Consider the following 19692-nt stretch of genomic DNA (forward strand, 5'->3'; position numbering starts at 1 on the left):
TCATAAATTGGTTTTGAGATGACAGGTCAAGGTGAAGAAACTGACAATATGGAAAATGAATGTAATTAATGATTTATTCAAGTTTTATTGCCTCGTCAGAAACTGGGCAACTAAAATACAAAACAGTTTTGTTTGTGTTTTGGTCATTACTCAGAATCAAAATTCTGTGCAACTCCAAAGGTTCAGTTGTACAAAATCACCTCTTACAGTTTATAAGAGTCATGGGTATATTTAAAGTCAATCAACAATGCTACAGTCACAAAGAAAAAGGTTTTATTACAAAAATAATATTAAAAAGATTCCAGAAAGGATTACTAGTTGCAAGTTGTTCTTTTTCATCTATCCCCAGTGAAGGACTGATGAACCTATCGAAGTGTAACATGTAATTGTTGAATCTCTTTTCTAAGTTGGAACTGCATTGATGCCACCTGCTGCTTAGTGAGGGCCTTATCACAGGCCTGGTAGGTCAATCTATAGCAGAGACTAACCTGCTCAGTCTCTGGATGCTGAAAACGACCAAGGAATTGTATGGATACAATAGTGTCCTGGGACACTGCTCGGGCCACAGTGTGAAACTCCAGTTCATCAAATCCTTGCTCTTCATTTAACCAAAAACTAATATCATGCACATAGCATGGAGGATATAAGGAATAACTTTTAAAGGGTTCTATTTTCCCTGGAACAAAACTTTTCAGGAAACGGTTATCAAAGGTCCACAATATTCTCCAATCAGAGATACCCCAAACAAGCATGGTTAATAAGTCCAAGTTTATAGATACCAACACAAAGCATTGATCTTCTTCATGTGTAATGCTCATTGCAGATATTATGGTGACAGACCCAATAATCAAATCCTTGTCATAGTCCTGGCCAAAATTATGAGACTTCACATGAATCAAACAATCTTTTCCATTTGGTTGGAGGACAAATTCCACTGATCTGCTCAGCTTAGAGCCCTCTAGCAATGTCTGAGTTAGAAGTCTATCCAGAATGCTCTTCAGGAGATCCAGAAGTAATGAAAGACAGCTATCCTTCAGATTTTTATTAAGCCCAAGTATAAATAAAGTTTCATGAAACGCTGGCATTGTAAAAGGCAAAATGTGGCACTTCCGAAACACTGGTCCGCTGAGGATGTGCAGAGAACCTGAAAGGAAGTCTGGTGCTTGGATGACAGCTTGAGCATAAACTAGAAGAGAAGACCTAAGGCACAGCTTGACTTGCTCATAGGTTCCTCCATGAGCTTCTTCCTTACCATCTCTCCTAGGACTCCTAGGAAAGCTAAGTTCTGAAAATGTAACTAGAAGGTCCTCCATTGTTTGTACTGTTTCACCAGTCAGGGAGTCATCATTTGAATTATCTTCACAGAGACTAATCCAAAAGACAGATGGAAGGTCATAGATCTCAGAAGGGAGAACGCTGGTGTCGCTCTGTGGCAATAAAGGGAAGGAACACTTCAACCTTTTTACAGAGAAGGCTGTGCCCAATTCAGCAATGATTTTTTCATTTATAGTTCTAGTAGGATGACATGAAGATGCTTCCAGGAAATTCCTGTTCAAAGACATAGAAAATATTCTCACTTAAAATAGTATAATGTAGCTAGAATTAAAAACAAATGGTTATGTGGCGAGCAATTACCCTTAAATTGATCCTTAAAAAGAAACAAACAAAAAGCCACCTACCATAAGAAGAAATATAGCCCCTCTGCAAAAAACAAACAAACAAAAAAAAACAGTAATGCTGGAGGTCAAGTCCAGGGCATAGTAGATAAGCAAGAGCTCTACTACCCAGCTATACCCAGGGCCCAGGAGAAATAATATGTATTCCTATGCTTTGGTAGCTACAAATCTAACAATAAGCCAGACTGACAAGTATTCATAGCACCAACATCATTGATAATTTATGTACTATGCATTCAAATTATGATTTTCATCAAGATAATCACAATTCAACTAGAGATAGAAGTGATTTTCAGCAAAAATAGTAGGTTACCTGTTCAGCTTTCCTGCAAGTGCTTCTGGTTCTAGAAAGGAAAACCACTGGTCTCCCAGTTTGAACCTGAAGATTCTGGATTGAGAAACTTCAAAGGGTAAACTCCGGGTGAAGATATGATTCAAAGCACCTTCTACATGAAAGGACTTATCTTGACTCCTGGCAAAAAAAGAAAGATGCAGCAGGGAGGAAGTCTGTCATTATTTTTTTTTAAAAAGTATATCTGTATGGAATCAGAAAATTGTTAGGAAAAAAATTATTTTTTTATCACTAGTGAGAGAGATGACAAAGGAAAAGGCTACCTACCTATATCCAGTGCACTTGTACCCTGGCACAGTCTCACAGCTGAAGGGATGCACATCACTTAAAACAAGCCCCCCCAGAGCTGCCATGGCAACCACTTGCCAACTGTTGTGCCATTCTCTCTGGGGCTTATCAGCCGGGGTTCCACCTTGTCCTTTACACAATGCCACATGTACCTCTCCTTCCTCTGCAAGAACATCTGCACAGCTAATAGAGTGGAAAACCCCAGGGGCTCATCAGGAACAGGTTGAAATTACCATATGAAGTAGCATTACACACAGTTCAGTTGAGAAATAATTAAAACCCAAACATACTTGCAAAAGTCTATGAAACCTCCAACATACAAAGTATGCTTATGCACCCAATAATATTCATCATTGCTTTGCTTTAGTCCCTCTTCTTTATGTCACTAAAAGGTCAATTCTCTGCAGTGAGTTATTTAAGAAAATAAGTATTTGCTGTCTTGTAGTCCAGCATTTTGCTTGTTCACTGGGGATAGAGTCTTATAGGGATCCTCCAGGTCGCAGCCTTTTAATAGGACTACAGCCATGAGTCACCGGCAACAGGCTCATTCCCACCCCACCCCCAGCTTCTTCCTATCAAAATTCTGTATTTTTTATATACTAGCTTAAAACATGCCTCTTTGAAAGGTTTAACAACTATGACACCCAATGTAGACCTCCAACAGAATCACCTATTTTGGCATAACAGCATATAGCACTGTTTTATGTGAGCATCATTTTATGGAGCAGTTACTGTTCATACTGTATCTCAGATGAGAAGACAAATACTTAAGGATTAATTAAGCTTGCTTAAAGTTGTAACAACTAAGCTATGGGCAGGATTTGAATCCTGACAATCTGGATCCTAATTCTGTGCTATTGACCTTCTGACTGTACTGACTGTTACTAGTTTGTGTTAATAAAATAAGCAACCCTTTATACTCCCAGAAGTTAGTTCCTTTGGGGTTTTATAGTCTCTCCAAATATACTAATTCACACTAAGTGTGCTTTATTACATGGTTGCATGTGGTAACTATGTACATCTTCAACTTTTACTCGTCTCCCCTTCCCTCACCTCTGGAAAAACTTGGCAAGCAGATGCCTGTTCTTAGCTACTCCAGCTTTGCGTCCACAGTGCGGAAAATTAAAATAAATTCGGTCAAAGTCCCTGTCCTGTGGTTCAAAGGCATTTGCCAGTTGGGTGCAGTCCACACCGAATCGCACCTCGGTACCTGGCAAAGATAGTTTGAGGGTGAGAAAAACACACAAAAGGATGTCTTAAGATCTGAAATCAGGGTGGTGGGGCGGGGGAACCAACTTCCAAGGAGAACCTTGCACACCAGTCTGGGCACATAGTAACTCATAGAAATTTACAAATCCCTGTGGATTTCCTATTATGATCAAGGGCAACCCGCACACTGCCTCCCATCCCATTGTTCCAACAGCTTTCCACGGGAGGGGGGGTGGAGGGAGGAGGGAGGGGGGAGGGGGGAGGGGAGGGGGGAGGGGGAGAGGGAGGGAGGGGAACGGCGCCAGAAGCTGGGCGGAGCCTGGGGGAGGAGCCAGTCCCGTCACCTCGCTCGCGCAGGCGCAGTAGATTCTTCCGGGTTCCCGGATCGTGAGCAAAGTCGACCGGTTGCTGGAGGCAGGTGGCTATAAGTCTAGAGTTCGGATCCAGAGTCTCGCTCAGAGCAGCCGCGAAGGAGAAATTTCCTTCTCCAACCAATAGGAGGCGCCGAGGAGCCATAGCTCCTCACCGATGCGCCTCGTTTCGGACTCCGGGCACTCCGCGGCGCTCTCTTCTGACGTCACTTCCGCATCCCGTATACGTCCGCTCCTTCCTCCCCGTCCGCCCCACCCCGGCCACTGGTTGGTGACACTCGCACAGCGTCTCTCGTTTTGACAAAACTGCGGGACCCCCCCCCCCCCCTGTCCCGAGAGGACCGACATGAGAGCTAAATCGTGGTGCCCGCCTCCGCTTCACACTCCTCGGAAAAGGTCAAAATGTCCTTGGATGACCCGGAACGGATTCGTCGCACCTGCATGATGTCACGGAGTGAAAAGCGGAGCCGGGACTGAAGCCCAGAAGTTAGGCTGTTGTGGTTCCTCAAGCCGAGGATTCTGTAACTGCCTTTATCTCGTCCGCGATGGCGGTCTCGCACTGTCCCTGCTGTTCACAGTTTCTCAAGGTGCCTCTCCTACCTTCTGTCCATTCAAGAAATAACTAGTGCTCCTTAGGAGCCCAGCCTGGATGTAGGCAGTTACACCTGTGGAAGGACGGGTTGTGGCCTGCTGACCCAACAGTGGGGGATGCACGCGGCTCCAGAGGCGATTCTGATGTAGGGGGCCTGCTGGGAGTGAAATAACTCAGGCTGCTAGGAAAGCCTGCACAAGGAAAACCTTGCTGGGCGCCGGTGTCTTACGCCTGTAATCCCAGCTACTCAGGAGGCTGAGATTTGAGGGTCATGGTTTGAAGCCAGTCCGGCAGGAAAGTCCCTGAGACTCCATCTCCAATAAACTTCTAAAAAAAAAAAAACGGAAGTGGCACTGTGGCTTCAAGCCCCAGGGTCAGCACACGCACAAAGACGAAACCTTCCTAATTTTGAGGACAAAGATTCTGTGAGCCTGAATTCATACCTAAAGAGGCGAGAAGGGAAGATTTGTGCAATGTTTGGCGAACTCACAGTAATTGAGTTTATCTGAAACTCAGAGAAAGAGTAGGTAACCAAAACTGAAAGAATGCTGAGATTTGAACACACAGCCTCTAGTTTGCCAGACAGATGCTTTACCTTGAGCCAGTCCCCCAGCTTTTTTCTTTATTTTTTTGATAGAATTTTGAGTTTTGTTTGCCTAGGCTAGCCTTGAACCATAGTCCTTCCATATCTGCCTCCTGGTAGGTAGGCACACTTATGGGTGAATCTGTAGATGATTCCCAGCTATGTATTTTAAACTAAATCTTATTCTGAAAATAATAGAACGCCACAAAGTGATGTTAAGTAGGAGGGTAACACAAGTACTTTCATTTTCAAAAAATTTTGGAGAAAGAATTGGGGAGAAGCCAAAGTAATAGCAAGAAATCAGATAGGGGGCTCTTGTGCTCATGGGAGACAAAGGCTGACAGTGACCTGAATTAAAACTTGGCAGTAAAGAGAGTAACAGACTGATTTTTTAAAAAATCAAGATTCAAGGGCACAGAGGCTCACGCCTCCCCATTCAAAGCTAGCTGAATCAGGAAAGGCTGTGAGATTCTCCGGTTAACCACTAAAAACCTAGAAGTGGAGCTGTGGCTCAAGTGGTAGAGTGCTAGCCTTGAGCAGAAAACCTCAGGACCAACATATAATCAAGACTTTCTGGAAAAATAAAAAAAAATTGTTAATATCGGGCTAGGAAGGTGGCTCAGTGGTAGAGCACTTGCCTTGCATGCATGAGGCCCTGGGTTCGATTCCTCAGCACCACATAAGCAAAAAGAAAAAAGCCGGAAGTGGTGCTGTGGCTCAAGTGATAGAGCGCTAGCCTTGAGCTGAAGAGCTGAGAGGGACAGCACTCAGGCTCAGAGTTCAGGCAGGCCTCAGGAACAGACCCCCCCAAAAAATTGAATATGTAATAATATGTAATAAATGAATGGTAACAGAGAAGTTGAGAATCAAAGTTAAGCCCTAGGCTTCTGGCTTGGACAACTGAGTGAATCTGTCATTCTAACTCTAGGGACAGCATCACGGACTAACTCTAGGGACAGCATCACGTCAGTCTAGTCTGAGCACTAGGCCTTATGGGACTTCAGTCATCTTGCTGTCTGGTGACATCAGTGCTTGTATCTTATCTTCACAAAGGCATATGGTGTGAGAGCAGTTAACAGAGATGCCATCCTACATTACTGCTTCATTAGTCTTGTCTCTGCCTATGAAAAGGCCAGTGGGTTGTTACTCCCAAATCATGACCATCTGATCATAGTAGTATCTACATTATTTCATTGCTTGGGGAACTGTGAAGATTAGGTTTAGTAACATCTTTATTGGACATGGAACAGACACAGTCATTAATGGATTTCTATAACAGTCTTCTGAGATCTTCAGACGACTCCTTCTACACATTTACAACTTACACTTCTTCAGGGAAGGTATCACTTTGCTCCAAAGATGGGACCAGAAATATATGGGGGTCAAAAAGAATGTTTTTGTTTTGTTTTTTGGGTCCGGTCATGGGACCTGAACTCTGGGCCTGGGTGCTGTCCCTCAGCTCTTCAGCTCAAGGCTAGCACTCTACCACTTGAGCCATAGCACCACTTCCAGCTTTTTTTTTCCTGATTATATGGTGCTGAGGAATCGAACCCAGGGCCTCATGCATGCCAGGCAAGCGCTCTACCACTGAGCCACCTTCCCAGACCCCAAAAAGAATGTTGAGCTTTTGATTCTTTGCCAAAAACAAACTGAAGTTCAGATACTGGTCATCTGTAGAGCACTATGGACTTGGTTGGGACTGTAGACAAAGGGAAGGGGTGCCATTATGGTCTGTCTGCAAGGGACATGAAGTTCAATACATTTACTTGAAAAAAAATTTTTTTCAGTACTGAGGTTTCAATTCAGAGCAATGTTCTTGCTAGACAGGTATACTCTACCACTTGAGCTAGAACCTCCAGCCTAAGAATTCATTTGTATGTTACAAATGTGTAAATACAGTGTAAGATGTGAAGTCCTAGAAGTAAAAGGAAAGTGATGATAACTCCCTATGAGCTGAGCCTAGAAGAAAGGAAATGATCATTTTATTGTGTTATCTAGATACTTGATTCCCATTGTTATTCTCATTGTAGCAATATCTTTAGTCCCTCAAGTCCTACATCTCAAAATTACCTAATCATTGAGCTAGTTCTTCATATATTATTGAAGACACTGATTTTTTTTCTTTTTTCTTTCTTTTTCTTTCTTTTTTTTTTTTTTTTGCCACTCCTGGGTCTTGAACTCAAGGCCTAGGTACTGTCCCTGGACCTCTTTCTGCTCAAGGCTAGCACTCTACCACTCTCCCCACTTCTAGCTTTTTCTGAGTAGCTTATTGGATTTGCCTGGGATGGCTTCAAACCATGATCCTCAGATCTCAGCCTCCTGAGTAGCTAGGGTTACAGGCATGTGCCACTGGTACCCAGCTGACACTGAAATTTTTTTTTCATTTTTTTCAAGGGGTCAGGGATGGTGACATATAGCCAACTACTACTGCTTATTGACATTATAGGTCAGTGGATGCATGAACCTGGGAAGGAAGAGAACCACATATAATAGACACTCTGTATCCTTGAGTAGCTATAGGCTTCCAAGGAGATCACCCTCAGGAAAAACTGCAAATACTCAGGATGCATACGGTTCAGTACTGTACTACAGATGCTTGGCTTAATACCACCCAACTTCGGCTAAAGACATGCTGCCTTTGAATACATTTAAAAAATTTTTATCTATCACTTCAATAAGAACCTTCATTTTTGTCTTGCTTTTTGGGAACCATTTTTTTAGGGGAGGCATATTTTCACAAAATTAAGGGGAGGAAATAACAGATCACAACTGATGATAGTGTGGGACTATATGTATAATGTACATAGGAAGACTTAAATTTTTCCTTTTGAAGTTTAGATTTTCAATTAAAAATTGATTGCACTTGTCAGGCACTGCTGGCTCATGCCTGTAATCCTAGCTACTCAGGAATCTGAGATCTGAGGATCGCAGTGCAAAGCCAGCCTGGGCAGAAAAGTCCGTGAGACTCTTATCTCCAATTAACCACCAGAAAACGAAGTGGCACTGTGGCTCACACAGTACAGCACTTAGTTGAGCTAAAGAGCTTAGGGACAGTGCCCAGGCCCAGAGTTCAAGCCCCACGACTGACAAAAAAAAAACAAAAGTGATTGCACTTGGTCCAAACTGTATGCAATAGATCAACAAATCAAGTTTACTGTAAATTAAGTTTGGAAATCAGATTCAGTAATATACAACTGTAATCCCAGCTAGTCAGGACACAGAGATGGAGGAGATTGTGTTTCAGAGCCAGCTGACATCTCTTATCAATAAACCAAGCATGGTAGGGGATGCCTGTTATCCAAAGTACTTAGAATACACAGGTAGGAGCATCACCTATGACTAAGGTTGTTGTGAAGTAAAAACACAAGATGATATCTGAAAAATAACTGAGGTGACTGAAGTAATAGATTCAAGTTCAGGACCTTAGGTTCAAATCCCAGAACTACAAACTAATATATTTGGAAAAAAGCCTAGAGTGATATTAAGGTGTGCTTGTGTTACACCTTCCAGTATAAGGAGAGGTAGGAAACGATGCCTTTTCTATTCTTTGTACAATAAGGATGCATGCCTTTTTTCAGAGACAGGACCTTGTATGTTTCCTCACAAACCCACACTATGGAAGCCTCATTTATGCAGATGGTCATGGTGAAATATGGACAGATTGGAATAATATGTCAAAGTTTTCCCAGTATGGATGGAGATGCACCACTAATGAGAATTCATATTCGAACCGTACTCTGATGGGCAACTGGAACCAAGAAAGATATGACCTGAAGAATATTGTAATGCCCAAACCTTTGCCTTCCCAGGTAATCTGTCTTTGTCTTGTTTCTTTCCATTAACAGAAGAAAAGCCAGTGGCCATTTGAGAGGCTAGAATTGACTTTTTAGGCTATTTTTCACTCAAGGGTGGGTGGGAAGCAGTCTTCAGTCCAACCATCCTACTTTATTGTCAGGTGGTTATCTATGGAAAGAATGTAGTTTCCTTTTCTTCTTGCTTCTCTTTCTACTTTACCTCTGAATCTAAAGAAAGTTGTAATGTTTTCTGACTCAGGTTGTCCTCTGTTTCTTCCCTACCTAGGCTAGACATTTGCTCTTAAATTTCTCCTAAACATAAAATGACATGAAAGAAACTGTGCACTGGTGCCCCATACCTGTAATCCTAGTTGCTCAGGAGTCTGAGTTCTGAGGATCGTGGTTCAAAGCCAGCCCAGGCAGGAAAGTCTGAGACTCCAATAAACTACTCAAAAAAGCTGAAAGTGGATCAGTGGCTGAAGTGTTAGAGTGCTTGCCTTGAGCAAAAGAAGCTCAGGGTCCAGAGTTGAAGCTCCAGGACTGGCACAAAAAAAAATGGAAGTAAGATACAGACCAACAACATATAGACACTTAGTCTGTCTCAAATATGACAAAACTTATTAGAATTCATGTCTATTCTCTTGTCCTTCATTTTCTGATATTAGCTGAAGACTCCTCGATTCTTAATCCATTAATTTTTCTTTCCAGTTTGGACACTACTTTGAAACAACATATGATGCAAGCTACAACATCAACATGCCAATTTCAACACAAAGTAGGTGGACTAGTCCAATTATTACATTCTCAGCACTGAATTCAGTGCTTGGCACATAGGGGGAACTTAAATAGAAGTAAACTGAATGGGTGGTAAACCATTTGCCGGGCGCCAGTGGCTCACACCTGTAATCCTAGCTACTCAGGGGGCTGAGATCTGAGGGTTCAAAGCCAGCCTGGGCAGAAAAGTCTGTGAGACTTTTATCTCCAATAAACCACCAGAAAACCAGAAGTGGCGCTGTGGCTCAAGTGGCGCTGTGGCTCAAGAGAGCTTGCCTTGAGCTGTAAGAGCTGAGGGACAGTGAATGCCCAGGCCCAGAGTTCAAGCCCCACGACCGATAAACAAACAACCAAATAAATAAGTGAACCATTTTTTCCCTCAATTTTTGGGGGAACTTGCTGTTTCATCTCTAAGAAATAAAGAATAAAAGCTAGGCACTGGTGGCTCATGCCTGTAGTTCTGAATACTCAGGAGGCTGAGTTCTGAGGATCACAGTTCAAAGCCAGCCCAGTCAGGAAAGTCTGTGAGACTTACCTCCAATCAACAATCTGAAAAACAGTAGTGAAGCTGTGTCTAAAAGTGATAGAGTGCTAGCCCTGAGCACAAAGAGCTCAGAGACAGCGCCCAGGCCCCAAGTTCACTCCCACTCCAACAAAAAAGAAAAAAGAATGAGATCAATTATCAGACTTCTTGTTTACGGTCTCCATATGTCTTTCCTTCCCTCAGGCTTTAAAAGACAGCCCCGCTGGTTCCCAGGACATCAACCTGAATTGGATCCTCCCCAATACAAATGCACAGAAAAATCAACTTATACGATCAGCTATACAAAGCCTCAGATTGAACACCCCCCTGAGTGCATATGCAATTCTCAGACTGTCCAATTTCGGGATCCAGAGTCTTGAAAAAGAATAAGTTTCATTTTTGTGGAGTAGAATGTAAAAGGGAGCACAAATCTAAACCCAAGTAAATACTTAGCTCACTATAACCCAGTTTCATTATGAATAAATAAAGTACAAGACAGACTATTTTCTATTTTCTGTTCTTAGTTCTACATTAGAGGTACAGTAGAAGGCATGGAAAACATACTGTTTCTCTCAGACATCACAGTACTAGAGGTACAAACTGGTAGTCATCAAGCTAAAGAAAGAAGCAGGAGAATCTCAAGTTCAAGGCCATCCTGGTCTACTTAGTGTGACTCTGCTCAAAGAATTTTTTTTTCCAGTCCTAGGGCTTGAACTCAGGACCTGGACTCTCCCTGAGCTTCTTTTTCTCTCAAGGCTAGCTCTCTACCACTTGAGCCACAATGCCACTTCTGGCTTTTTTCTGAGTAGTTTATTGGAGATAAGAGTCTTGGGCTGGGAAGGTGGCTTAGTGGTAGAGTGCTTGCCTTGCATGCATGAGGCCCTGGGTTCGATTCCTCAGCACCACATAAGCAAAAAGAAAAAAGCCGGAAGTGGCACTGTGGCTCAAGTGGTAGAGTGCTAGCCTTGAGCTGAAGAGCTGAGGGACAGCGCCCAGGCCCAGAGTTCAGGCCCCGTGACTGGACCAAAAAAAAAAAGAGTCTCACACACTTTCCTGCCTAGGTTGGCTTTGAATCGTGATCCTCAGATCTCAATCTCCTGAGTAGGTATGATTATAGGCCTGAGCCACCAGCATCCAGCTACAAAATTTCTTTCAAATCTATAAATGCTCTTCTCTGTGCTTTTCTGTGACAGAACTGCAAACCCAGTACAGCTGAGGTGGTTTTGCCACCTGTGATCTCATCATAAGCCCTTGTAGTCACAGTCAAGGAATGTAATTTTGTCATTGTCTTCAAGAATATACCCTGATGAAAATAACTTTTTCCTGGGCTGGGAAGGTGGCTCAGTGGTAGAGTGCTTGCCTTGCATGTCTGAGGCCCTGGGTTCGATTCCTCAGCACCACATAAGCAAAAAGAAGCCGGAAGTGGCGCTGTGGCTCAAGTGGTAGAGTGCTAGCCTTGAGCTGAAGAGCTGAGGGACAGCGCCCAGGCCCAGAGTTCAGGCTCCACGACCGGACCCAAAAAAAAAAATTAAAAAAAAAAAAAGAAAATAACTTTTTCCTTATTTCAGAAAATCTAAAATGTCAACCAAGTGCTGGTGGCTCATTCCTGTGATCCTAGCTAGTCAGAAGGCGGAAATCTGAGGACCATGGTTCAAAACCAGCCAGGCAGGAAAGTCTGTGAGACTCTTATCTCTATTAAATTACCAAAAAAGCCAAAAGTGGAGCTGTGACTGAAGTGGTGGCACACTAGCCTTGAGCAAAAGCAGCTCAGGGACAGTGCCCAGGCCCTGAGTTCAAGCCCACAACCAGCACACACACACACAAATACACACACACACACACACACTGCAACGAAACACACAGACAGCAACAAAAGTAGACATTATATCCTAAAGGCCTCCTGTCATGTGCCATTACAAAAACCATTAAGGAAATCTAATTAAAGTGTAGCAAACCTACCACAGCAAGGGAGAATATCAGTTTGATAGAGTCTTGGCAATGATTTCAAAGGAAGATACTAAAAGAAACTTACTGGTTTAAGATGCTTATTTCAAAAGCAGGCAAAGGTAGAGACTGAAAGATGGTTATGAATTGTTTAAGGCTGCTGAACTTATGGAGGCACCAGCCTTAATTTTAATATGGTTAAACTATATATTGTCCTAAGAGGACAATATGTTTTTATTATATATTTGAAATTATCTCTCATATATTGCCCACCAAGCATCATTATTTTATGTTGTCTATGAGGATCTGTAATTTATGTTGTATATGATGTGTGACTAAGTTTCATTCTGCATGACTACCTATTTTCACCATTAGTTATTAGAAAGACCATAATTTCTGTATTGCTCTTCAATTGTCATTTTCTTTTTTCTTTTTTCATCAGTCATGGGGCTTGAATTAGGGGCCTGGGCATACCCTGAGCTCTTGCTCAAGGCTATCACTCTGCCACTTAGAGCCACAGCACCACTTCCAGTTTTCTGGTGTTAATTGGTGATAAGAGTCTTATAAGGGGCTGAGAATGTGGCTCAGTGGTAGAGTGCTTGCCTAGCATGCATGAAGCCCTGGGTTCAGTTCCTCAGTACCACATAAACAGAAAAAGCTGGAAGTGGTGCTATGGCTCAAGTGGTAGAGTGCTAGCCTTGAACAAAAGAAAGCACAGGGCCATGGACTTATGGACAGGGCTTATGGACTTTCCTGCCTGGGCTGGCTTTGAACCGCGATCTTCAGATCTCAGCCCGATCTGCCACACCCAACTGGCCATCAATCAACTGTTTATATATGCAGGGTCTGTATTATCATCTGTTAACCAATTGTCATTTTTATATGCTCTTAAATATGAGCCACTATGCCTCAATGAATTGGATCTTTCTCAGGCTTAGTCCTGTAGGTATTTGCTGGATGATTTGGATTATACTTGAGAGAATTGTTTTGTGTGTGATAATCTTCTATTTATAGTCCTTGTGACTCAGCTGAAGGCAGTTCTTATTGGGAAATGGTCAAGTAATACTGGTGATGCAATTAATTTCAGAGATGTATTGAAGCCTTTCATGTAGTGTTTATTTAGAGTTTATTCATATTTGTTCCAAATTTTTAAATAGCTACAGTCAAAGAAAGAAGAAAGACTTTGCCAGGGACCTATCTACTCTTTTTCCTTAGTCTACAAGTCACAACTCTGTATAAATACAGAGTTATAAGTGGAAGACCCAAACACTAGAAACACTTAGGCTGTGGTGGAGACAGACTTTCTGACTCCAAAAATCCCTGGAGTAAATATTCAAACACAAAAATAAGCTTTCTGTTGCTGAATGGTATTTTATTAGCTTAATAATTTGGGCCTGCCCTTAGCATTAAGAAGCTTCAGCACTAGTCATGAGATTTTTCATTCACAAGTGAGGAAACTTTCTTCTTTTTAAAAAAAGCATTTAGGAGACAGGGCATCTACTTCTTGGGGGCCGCAGCGACAGCAGGCTTCTCTTCACGAGTGATGGGAATGGTGCGCTCAGGGCCAGAGGCCTGTTTCCTTGGTCCATTCACAGTGAGGACCCCATCAGAGGACAGGGATGAAGTGATGGTGAGAGGGTCCACATCAGCGGGGATCCGGTATTTCCTGTGGAACTCCCTGGAGATAAAGCCGTGTTCATCCTAAATCCAGAGAAAAAGGTAAAAAGCAAAGAAATCAGAACAACAGATAATACCACTCGCCCAAAATTCAAGACATCCCCCAGGTCCCCTTCAGTGAGACCAAATGCCATGACATCATGGAAAAAATAAACAAGTTATAGTTTTTTTTTGGGGGGGGGGGATGGGCAGGGAGTCCAGTCGTGGGGCCTGAACTCTGGGTCTGGGCGCTGTCCCTCAGCTCTTCAGCTCAAGGCTAGCGCTCTACCACTTGAGCCACAGTGCCACTTCTGGCTTTTTTCTTTTTGCTTATGTGGTGCTGAGGACTCGAACCCAGGGCCTCATGCATGCAAGGCAAGCGCTCTACCACTGAGCCACCTTTCCAGCCCCAAACAAGCTATAGTTTAGTGATAGAATGCTTTATCTAGCATGCGCAAGGCCCTGGGTTCAAGCCCCACCACTGCTGCAAATAAATAAGTTCATGAATAAATACTGTTCCTTTCAAATTTAAGACTAAGACCCAGCTGGTCACTTCCATCAGTGAAAGAACTCTGAAACAGCCCCAAATTTCATAGCTTTTCAAACCCTGAGGCACAGTTACATCGGAGGGACTTTCCTAAAGGTTTAGACCAACATTGGCTGGACCTGTACAATTTGGAATCTCATCCTAGACTTCAGAAATGTCTCAGAACGTTCCAGACTAATGAGACTGCTGCTTAAATAAACAAAAACAGGACAACAAAAAACCCAGACCCCATTCAGAGAAATTGTGGCTGAATGGTAAGTTACATGAGCAAAACTAAAACAGCCCAAAGGTATTAAGCTGTACTAATTATGTACAGGTTCTGGCTGCTCATTAATTTCTATGGAGGGATGGGGTGTGTGCTCAAGGCTTAGATAATTGAACTCAGGGCTTCAAGCTCTTGTTTGGCTTTTTCCACTGTGGCTAGAGCTCTACCAATTGAGCCACACATCCAGTTTCTGCTTTTGGGTGGTTAGGCTCACAGATTTGTCTGTTTGGCTTTTAACTGAGCTCGTCAGATCTCAGCCTCCTATGTAACTAGGATTATAGGCATGAGCCACCAGTGCCTTGTTCTTCTCATTCATTTTTGGGAAACAAGTTAGAAATCATGCTGTAATTTCCCAGAATTGTGGCCCCTGGTCTTTAACCAGCTGAATCCCAATCATCCATCCAAGCAAGTTTCAGTTAACTGACTTTCTCATGGCTCTAGGGGATTCGAGGTGAGGCATAGTTCGGGAAATGAAAGCAAACAAAATAGTTTAGCATGAAGATGCACTGAAAGAGAAAAGGTTTCCGGAGCAGCTCTAATAAGTAAGCTCACAAATTCAAGTGCCTTCAGGGTACAAACAGTTAATGTCATTATGTAAAACACCCAAGTGTCTGACTAGCTTTGGGCATACCCAAAGAGATGCTTATGAGATCAAAGTTTGCTAGGGAGATTTTTAAAAATGCAGATGCATGGGTTATACCCTTAACCATTCTGATTTAATTAGTCTAGGATATTGGAAACTACCATAATTCTACTGTGGCTAAGGTTCAAAACCACCAGCTTAAAAAAAAACATCCCATCCCTGTTCAAAGCAATCAAAACAAATGTCTCTAAAGACCACTTCTCTCCCTAGTTTAGTTTTGTAGCTACTGATTGGTCCCTCCCGATCCAGACCTTTGTGTCTTTGGACTGGAATGTTAGCAGCCTTGGAGGCTGATGGCAGTCACCTCTGATATCTAGGATGCAGCGAATGAAGGAGCAAAAAATAAAGCACACTACATACCTGGCGCTCTTCATGCTTGCCATGCACCTCAATCACATCTCCCAGCACCTTGACCTTGAGTTCCTCTGGAGAAAAGTGCTTCACATCCAGGTTGACAGAGAACCTGTCCTTCTCCATACGCATCTAGACATTGTAAGGGGAGGAAAAAAGATGGCAGGGATGATGATCACATCGCTGCACCTTCATCATTCTGCAGACTTTGCTTTCTGTCCAGATAATGGATCCTCCCCTTGTCTGCTAAAAGTCTTTCAGGCAAGATTGTAAGGGCACCCAAGTGCACCTTGATTAAGCCTGAACTTTATTTAGAGGCATGGAGAAGAAGACAGATCACCAGATCACCGAGAGGACCCCCATCACAAGGATGGAGTTTGACATGGCTTCTGCTGCCTGATCTCTCAGCCCAATGCCTCGCTTTGTCATTTGTCTGTGAGACAAAGATCCATTTTTCTTGCTCAGGTCTCTGCCAAGTTTCCTACCCACTCAATCTGGAATGTTCTGCTGGTTCTGTTTGTCCTTCCAAAGCCCTTGCTTTCTCAGCTCCTGTTTACTCACACTTAAATATTTTTAAACCAGTCTGTTATCTATGACAATTTCTGTCCATCTTATCAGTTCACCTCTTCTCCCACCTCCCAAGAATGAACTTACATTCTTTTCCTCATAGGCTGGGATAGCTCAGGCTACTGCCTTGCACAGCCCTGATTCCCCCCCCCCAAAAAAAAGGGAACAAAAATGAAGAAAGTAGTTTTCTCCAGCTCAACCTAGCTCAGAATGAGATAGGTCTCTCTCTCTCTCTGAGCTCTAAAACTTGAGCTGATCAAAACTCAAGTTTGGGAAGTAGTAGAAGTAAACAAAGGAGTTAAGGCAGCCTTTTACCCTGCAGATCAGAAAGGGGTGTCCTGCTGAAAAGTTCAGAGAGAGGCTGATCATCACTGTACATGGGAAAAAACAGAATAGAATAGGATATAGAGGAGCATTCAGCAGCTACCTGGGGGAAGGAGGCATTAGTTCACCTCTGGACGTTGTATGCCTAAAAAAGGTCTCAGGCAAGGAAGAAAAGGAAAACAGATAGAATGTCCAGGTCTCTCCAGAAGGGATGCACTCCTGCACTGCCACAGAGAACACAGACTCACCTCTGAGAGTCCAGTGTCGATCCAGCTCGGTGTCCGCAGGAAGGAGGGTGGCCGAAGGTAGAAGGGGCTCAGGGAAGTAGAAGTTGGGAAGAGGTCAGATTCCAACAGGTGCTCCCCGAAGAACTGGTCGAAGAGGCGGCTGGGAGAGTGGAAAGAAAAGAAAGGGCGGCGGATCCAGGGGTGGTGGATGGCGATGTCCATGATGGTTTAGGTGAATGTAGGGTTTCAGCTGGCTGGTCAGCTCCTTCAATGGCAAGCTACAGCCCGCCTCTTATTTATACAGTCTTGTGAAGCTTCTGGAATGGTGATGTCAGGGGTTTTATTATCCCCGCTCACCGCCAGTTCATGGAGACTTGTGATTGGGGATTTGGCAGTGTGACACATACCCAGTACTCACTGAGCTAAGAAAAGAGAAACACAAACCCGTCTGAGCTGGTCAGTGACTTGTCCTGGTCTTGATTCACTACTTCTCTCTCCACACCTAATGCCCCCCTCCCTCCCCTCCTCCCCCCTCCCCTCCTCCCCCCTCCCCACCTTCTGTTTGCTGGAGCTGGGACAGAGTCAAGAATCCCAAACAGCTGGTCCTGTGCCCCTCCTTCTGCTCTCTGGTGTGCATGCCAGGGGAATTGAGCCAGCAACTATCTTGGGCCCTGGGCGGGTACTGGAATCTTCCTAGGCTGGGCCCCTGTGGGACATTTAACTCTTTGTTCCTCCCTGGAGAAAAAAACAGTGAGTGACCATGCATACGTTGAGTGACATTCTGGCTTGATCTGGGTTCAGAAGACCTTCATCTTAATCTGGGCAGAGAATCTTCATCTTTGTCTCCCCTCCTCCTACGCCCCCCCCAAAAGATGTGGGGGGGGGGGAGGCAGAAAAGTTGGGTGCTTATTTCATGCTATGTGACTCATAGGATATTAAACTGAGACAGAAGAGAATGGAAATATACAAAGGATTTGGGGGGGGGTCTCTCAGCTAGGCTTCTTGCTGTCCTGTGGGGCACCATTGTCCCCTCTCCAGCTTGTCCTAGGCCCAGGGCCCTCAGCTGTACCCCCCCCAACCCTGTGACAGCTGATGGGTAGGTGTGGGGGAGGGGGTCGGGGGTCCAGGCCGTGTGCGCTGTCACATCCTTGTCCCTGCAAGGCTGGGCCTGAACTCCCCGCCCTTCCCCCCACCCCCAGAGGCCCAGCACTATTTTGGGTGGTGTAGACCCCGCCCCCACTCCAGCTGAGCCCTGCCTGGCTCCCCGGGCCAGCTTGGAGGGGCAACATCAGACTCCAGGGGCCACTACCACCACTGCAGCCATGTCGGGCCGTTCGGTGCCACACGCCCACCCCGCCACCGCCGAGTATGAATTTGCCAACCCCAGCCACCTAGGCGAGCAGCGCTTTGGAGAAGGTAGGGCCCACAGGCAATCCCCCCCCGCCTAGCACCCCCACCTCCTGAAATTCTGGGCTGAGCGCCCAGTGTTATTGGCTTCTACCCCATCTGGGGCTTAACTGAACTCCTGGGGCAGGCCATCTCCCACCCCAGTCTCCCCTTCACCCCCCTAAGCAGGCCTCTGTCCCCTTCCCACTGGTCCCAGGACAGACCTCAGGCCTGGGCCTTGCCAAGTCGTGTGTCCTCTTCCTTCCCCCTTCATCCTCCTTGTCCCTGCTGGGTAGGCCTCTCCCAAGCCCACCTGGCCTCCTCTTCCCAGCTGCCTCCCTTCCCTAGCTTCTCGACTTCTGCTTCTCCTGACCTCTCCTTCCACCTGGCCTCCACCCCCTCCTCCCTCATCCTGCCTCTTGCCTCCTCTCTCTCTCTCTCCCTTTCTCTGCTCCTCAGGCCTCCTACCAGAAGACATCCTGACCCCTACTCTCTACCATGGCTACTATGTCCGGCCTCGAGCCACCCAAGCTAGAGAGGGAAGCAGGGCAGGGGCTTCTGAGCTTAGACTCAGCGAGGGCAAGTTCCAGGCCTTTCTGGATGTGAGCCACTTCACCCCGGATGAGGTGACCGTAAGGACTGTGGATAACCTCCTGGAGGTGTCTGCCCGTCATCCCCAGCGCCTGGACCGCCACGGCTTCATCTCCAGAGAGTTCTGCCGCACCTACGTCCTGCCTGCTGACGTGGACCCCTGGAGGGTCCGAGCTGCCCTCTCCCACGATGGCATCCTCAATCTGGAGGCCCCTCGAGGAGGCCGACATTTGGACACAGAGGTTAATGAGGTCTACATCTCCCTGCTGCCCGCACCTCCTGACCCTGAGGAAGAAGAAGAGGTAGCCCAAGTTGAGCCCTGACTGCCACAGACCCAGCACCCAGAGAAATCCCTTTCTACCTCCGGCTGGGATTTCCAGCAGCTGCCCACCACCCCCAGAGGTAGCCGGCATCCTTACAGGGCAGGGGAGGGGCAGGGGAGGGAGGGAAAGGCCCCCGGTCCACAATGTCTGGTTTCATCTCTTGGGACATGTCCTAAGCCTTTTGCTTTGGTTCTTGGTGGAGCTGAATAAACCCAACTGTCCCAGGGCCTTGGTTGTGCTGCTCCCTATTCTGTGGCCTGGAAGGTGGGATGGGTGGAAAGGAAGAGGTAGACATGCTGGACAAGCCAGCTAGATGTCCAGCCCCCCCCCCCTTTTCTCCCTTCTCCCCCCAAAAAACCCCTCCTCGGTTAAATATGGCTAACATCACAGTACCCTGAGCTCACACTTGGATGCTGAGATCACACACGGAAGCAGATACTGGCTCCAGATCAAATTCCTAGCTATAATTTTCTCACAATGAAACAAAAGAGAGAGTGATCCTGGGAGGGAAAAGGGATATGCCATCCAAACAGCCCAGAGGGCACTGTCTGAGCTGGTGATTAGAGACACAAAAACAAGGGTCTCCAGACTGTCTGCCGCTTTCTGGGTAGGGGTTGGGGAGAAATTGTTTTTTGGCTAGAGTGAATACATTGTTTTCCCCTACTAAGGTTTGGCCCCTGAAATGGTCTCTGATTCTGAGGGACTG

At 45.1% G+C, this 19692-nt stretch overlaps 4 protein-coding genes across 4 annotated transcripts; 2 read left to right on the forward strand and 2 right to left on the reverse strand.

Annotated features, from left to right (window-relative positions):
• Nucleotides 1-62: 62 nt before the first annotated feature.
• Fdxacb1 (ferredoxin-fold anticodon binding domain containing 1) lies at nucleotides 63-4100 on the reverse strand. The gene is made up of 5 exons (XM_042682961.1): nucleotides 3870-4100; nucleotides 3370-3526; nucleotides 2296-2499; nucleotides 1990-2148; nucleotides 63-1548 (listed from the first exon to the last, which is right to left on the reverse strand). Exons 1-5 carry the CDS (start codon nucleotides 4039-4041, stop codon nucleotides 366-368), a joined length of 1875 nt encoding a protein of 624 aa, XP_042538895.1. The 5' UTR covers nucleotides 4042-4100; the 3' UTR covers nucleotides 63-365.
• Nucleotides 4101-4171: 71 nt separating this feature from the next.
• On the forward strand, nucleotides 4172-10665 carry CUNH11orf1 (chromosome unknown C11orf1 homolog). The gene is made up of 4 exons (XM_042682962.1): nucleotides 4172-4483; nucleotides 8650-8880; nucleotides 9574-9640; nucleotides 10367-10665. Exons 1-4 carry the CDS (start codon nucleotides 4442-4444, stop codon nucleotides 10540-10542), a joined length of 516 nt encoding a protein of 171 aa, XP_042538896.1. The 5' UTR covers nucleotides 4172-4441; the 3' UTR covers nucleotides 10543-10665.
• Nucleotides 10666-13200: 2535 nt separating this feature from the next.
• Cryab (crystallin alpha B) lies at nucleotides 13201-17204 on the reverse strand. The gene is made up of 3 exons (XM_042682852.1): nucleotides 16708-17204; nucleotides 15578-15700; nucleotides 13201-13807 (listed from the first exon to the last, which is right to left on the reverse strand). Exons 1-3 carry the CDS (start codon nucleotides 16906-16908, stop codon nucleotides 13604-13606), a joined length of 528 nt encoding a protein of 175 aa, XP_042538786.1. The 5' UTR covers nucleotides 16909-17204; the 3' UTR covers nucleotides 13201-13603.
• Nucleotides 17205-17234: 30 nt separating this feature from the next.
• Nucleotides 17235-19181, forward strand: Hspb2 (heat shock protein family B (small) member 2). Its single transcript, XM_042682851.1, has 3 exons — nucleotides 17235-17436; nucleotides 17886-18102; nucleotides 18532-19181. Exons 2-3 carry the CDS (start codon nucleotides 18009-18011, stop codon nucleotides 18984-18986), a joined length of 549 nt encoding a protein of 182 aa, XP_042538785.1. The 5' UTR covers nucleotides 17235-17436; nucleotides 17886-18008; the 3' UTR covers nucleotides 18987-19181.
• The last annotated feature ends 511 nt before the right edge of the window (nucleotides 19182-19692 follow it).

Source organism: Dipodomys spectabilis, unplaced genomic scaffold, assembly GCF_019054845.1.
Source record: "Dipodomys spectabilis isolate Male_0828 unplaced genomic scaffold, ASM1905484v1 ptg000076l, whole genome shotgun sequence".
Lineage (NCBI taxonomy): Eukaryota > Metazoa > Chordata > Mammalia > Rodentia > Heteromyidae > Dipodomys > Dipodomys spectabilis.